General features: G+C 33.4%; 1 protein-coding gene across 1 annotated transcript in view; it reads left to right on the forward strand.

The window, feature by feature from the left end:
• LOC107756803 (glutamine--fructose-6-phosphate aminotransferase [isomerizing] 2-like) overlaps positions 1–2003 on the forward strand; it is a 19657-nt gene extending 17654 nt beyond the window's left edge. The window contains exon 19 of the mRNA XM_016574078.1: positions 861–2003. Within this exon, the coding sequence (XP_016429564.1) occupies positions 861–905 (45 nt within the window). The 3' untranslated portion in view covers positions 906–2003. The remainder of the gene's footprint in view (positions 1–860) is intronic.
• Positions 2004–4493: the final 2490 nt, after the last annotated feature.

Below are 4493 nucleotides of genomic sequence, written 5' to 3' on the forward strand. Positions count from 1 at the left end.
GTGTGGCTAGTGAAATTTAACTCAGCTTTCTAAAATAATGTGCTTAATCACAGTTCTTTCATGATTTAACAGAAGGGGGCAATACATTTTTCACGTAGGGCCAGGTAGGTTTGGACAGCTTTTTTCCCTTTAATAAATGAAATAATAATTTAAAAACTGCATTTTGTATTTACTTGCATTGTCTTTGTGTAATATTAAAATTAGTTTGATCTGAATCTTTTAAGTGCGACAAATATGCAAAAAATCTAAACAGGAAGGGGGCAAAAACCTTTTCACGGCACTGTACTACCGACATTGTAACAATACAAAGCTGGTTGAAAATGGCAAACCTACCCTTGTATACTGCATATAACTATATATAAAATAGTTATAGAACAGTTATATACTGTATAGTTATAGAACTATATATAGTAGTTCACCCAAAAATGAAAATATGCTGAAAATTGGCTCACCCTCAGGCCATCCAAAATATAGATAAGTTTGTTTCTTCAGCAGAACAGATTTGGAACAATTTAGTATTACATGACTCTCATATGGATCCTCTGCAGTGAATGGGTGCCGTCAGAAAAAGAGTTCAAACAGCTAATAAAAAAAATTACAATAACTAATCCTTGAACTATAATCTATAGAATCATAATTTTGAAATAGAATATTGTATTTTTATAATTATATTTTTATTATAATGTATTTTATTGTAATATTATAATACTATCTTTTTATTCATTTGGCACTTTGCATTACCATTTAAAATAAACTACTGTATGCAAAACGATCAATACATAACTGCAGTGCTTTTTTCAGAATCTTTAATGTTAATTTTCTTGTATTTTCATTACATATCGTCATTTGATTCCCATCAGGTGGACTTCCCAAGAAACCTGGCCAAATCTGTGACTGTGGAGTAACTCCTCCCAGGATATGTGAACTAATCGAAGTAGAAGAGAAGAATACTGACCACCAAAGTGCAATTACCAGTGTGTGTTTACGTGTGTTTGCATCTGTGTGAATGTGGGAGTGTGGGTTTTTATGAATCATGATCAAATCCCTAAAGGCCACAAGACCTGAATGGAACCAGTGAGGGGTAGGAGGGTGGCTGGGTATTTTATTCTAGTGAGATAGACGTAATACCGTTTGTTTCTTAAGTGCCTCAACATCCAAGTGCAAATGAAGGGAACCCTAAACTGTGCCTTACGCCCTTTTCTCTCAACACTTAACTGAGCCTGAAAAATAACAACTAAGTCAATTGTTCACCTCTGACAAAACCAAAGTGCATTACATTAATCTGAACAATTAATCTGCGTGTCCAAGAAACTTGCCACCAATCACAGGGACCAAAGAATCTTAGTTATGTTAAGTAGGTAAGGAAGTGATGCGTAGATGTGGAAGTACATGAATGTGCAAGTATGAATTGTTTTTAAAAGGAAGCTCTAATACCTATCATGTGCAAAACTAGGAAACACTATTTGTCATTATTGTTATTGCATTGCACACATTTCTTAGCTGTAGCAAACAAGTGTTAATCACATGAACGTACATACAGCATTCAATTATCTTAGCGAAAATATAACATAAAAAACTGGGTTCCACTGGAAATTTTACTGTACTGTTAGAGTTTACTTTGACTGTGAAGCACTCATTGTTGGAACAATCATTGTGTTATTACATGTGCTTTTTATTTGTATTTTTGTTTAATGAATGATTTCAGTGATTAATTTTGTAATCTATATATTTTGTGCCGAAATGAGATTTCAAAACCTCAGCGTAACTTTTTTTTTTCTTACTGGGACAGAATTCTTCGTGATTGTTCCTGTTTGGTTTAACACATAATTTCCCTGGCATACATAGTTGTCATATACATATACATATACATCCATTTTAAATCAGTTTTATATTTTTAAAGTTATGGGTTGAGGGTTGTAGCATGAGAGCAGCTATGAAAAAAAAAAGCCTTTATATTTCTTAATAGTTGCTAGTAAATAAAAAAATAAATAAAATGAAGTACAACCAGCAACAGTGTCAGTAACTTTAATTATTCAACTTTAATATGATTTTGTCTTTTTTTATTTACCCATTCATTTCCCTACAGATGGTATAGTCATTTTATGATTTTGGTAATAGATCTGCAGTGGCCTTGAAAGATTTGAGAAAAAAAATGCAATAAATACTATGAAATAAAACTGACAAGAGCCAGTAAAACAAGGAAATTGCTGTTGCAAAGATGGCATATAGTCACTTAAAAAACAGAAACATGGATTGGTGTTCAATTTTGAACACCCGTGTTTTTGGCTTACATCATACATATAATAGCTTTTCTGTGATCATGTTTTTCTAGGCTGTAAGCCTGTCTCTAGAGTGAAGTGCACACTGGCTTGACAACCACTCACCAGCTCAAAGTCATACTGCCATCTGCTCGTTAAAATGAGCCCAGCTGATTCTTTATGCCGTTTTACTGGTTGGAGGACCGGTATTTGGCAATGTGTTTAATTTAGCAGTATGGACCACTAAACCAGGCGAAATGAATCAGTTAATTAACTGAAAATAATTTATATAATTAAACAGATGCACAAATAACAATCAGAATGAGTAGTATTCAGTTGGTATAAATGTAGACACCCTATGTGAGGTGAGTTTGAAGTGCTGTATCATTTGTATGAAATAATTAAGTCATGACAATAATTATTCTAATGAGGTATAATAATCTAGCCTAGCATGAGTTAATATCTAGCACTCAATCCTTGATGGTAATGTAGCTTATTTATCTGAAGTCCAGAAACTTAATCTATAATGTCAGACATTGTTATTGAGATCATAAAAAATAAATAAATAAACAAGTGCCCGTTAATACATTTGTTATTCGTATTTTAACAACCGTTTAAAGATCAATAATGTTTTATATATTTAAGAAATTAACACTTTTATTCTGCAAGGATGCAATAAATTGAACAAAAGTAAGAGTAAAGACATTTATAATGTTTCAAATAAATGCTGTTCTTTTGAATGTTTAATTAAAGAATCCTGAAAAGAATGTATGTTTCCACAAAAATATGAAGCAGCACAACTGTTTTCAACATTGATGTTAATAAGAAATGCTTCTTGAGCATCAAATCAACATATTAGAACGATTACTGAAAGATCATGTGACACTGAAGACTGGAGTAATGGCTGCTGAAAATTAAAAATGATCAAATGGAAAACTGTTTTTTAAAATTAAAATAATATTTCACAATATTTCTGTTATCTGTATCGAAACAGTAGGCCTACTCTATCAAATAAATGGAGGAAGATTAATTACATGTCTTTAGATGGCATGAGATACATAAAATAGCTGATAAAATGCAAATCAGTGAATCAAACTAAATAAAATTCATAGCCAATAACATTTGATGGCATAGGTAAAAAAAATTTTTAACATTATTGTTAAAGGACTTACAAAACTTGACAAACATGTTTAATTTTCCCCATTGCTTTGGTGGGATCTCTCACTTTTCAAGTCCAACAAACTGTTGCAACCTTGTGAGACATACAGTACTTTATGAGTTCACTGACCAGTGTTATACATGGATAGCCTATACATAAGGCACATGCAAATATATGGACATTTCTCTTAGTTATGATTCAAGAGCACTTGGAAGCGCACATATTTAAAAGGATTATAACCACCGGAGGGAAACCACATCACTGGGGATGGTGGCTAAGCTTCCCAATCTCCCTTATCACTCCATACAGAGAGCCACTCACAAATCCAATTCAACAGTGTGTTCATTATCGTCACTCGGAAGGTCACTGAGCAATGAATGGTCATTTGGCAGTCTTGTGGTGTCCCCTCTTTTAAAGCATTTGAGTCCACGCTTCTCCAGCAAGGTCTGCTTGCTGAGGTCAACATCTGCATCACGAACGGTGATGTTATGGACCCAGAGCAACCAGAACAAACCCCAGTGATATGAAGTGTGTATTAGGAAACATTTGGCATCTCCACCTTTTGTACTCAGACACCATAAAATACACATAATAATTTTACAAAATACAAGTTATTATGGATTGTAAGTTTAATAATATTCTTAGTTATAAATGGCAGTTTTAGTCTGAACACTACTTACTAAAAGTATCAAATTAATTTCAAATAAGGTTTAATTGTTTATAGAAATTAATTATTTTAGGGGGGGGTACAATGCTGTTTCATGCATTCAGAGTTGTTTACACTGTTAAAGAGTTGGATTCTCATGCTAAGCATGGACAAAGTTTCAAAAAAACAATTTGGACTATGACAGAGTATTTCTGTGCCAAAAATCTTACTTCCGGGTTCGTACACGTTTCCAGAGTTTTGTTCGATCGTGGCTCTTAATGACGTAAACGAGGGTGGAACTCCTTATATGGGCAGCAACGGAGTGTCAGTTTTTGTGTTTGTTGACGAACGTTTTATAAACAAGGTCCAGTTCGACTCTGGATTTGCACATTGTTTGATACTGAAAGATGGAGCGGTCCCAGCTATAAAA

The sequence above is a fragment of the Sinocyclocheilus rhinocerous genome, unplaced genomic scaffold (genome assembly GCF_001515625.1).
Source record: "Sinocyclocheilus rhinocerous isolate Xijiao unplaced genomic scaffold, SAMN03320098_v1.1 scaffold22, whole genome shotgun sequence".
Classification (NCBI taxonomy): domain Eukaryota; kingdom Metazoa; phylum Chordata; class Actinopteri; order Cypriniformes; family Cyprinidae; genus Sinocyclocheilus; species Sinocyclocheilus rhinocerous.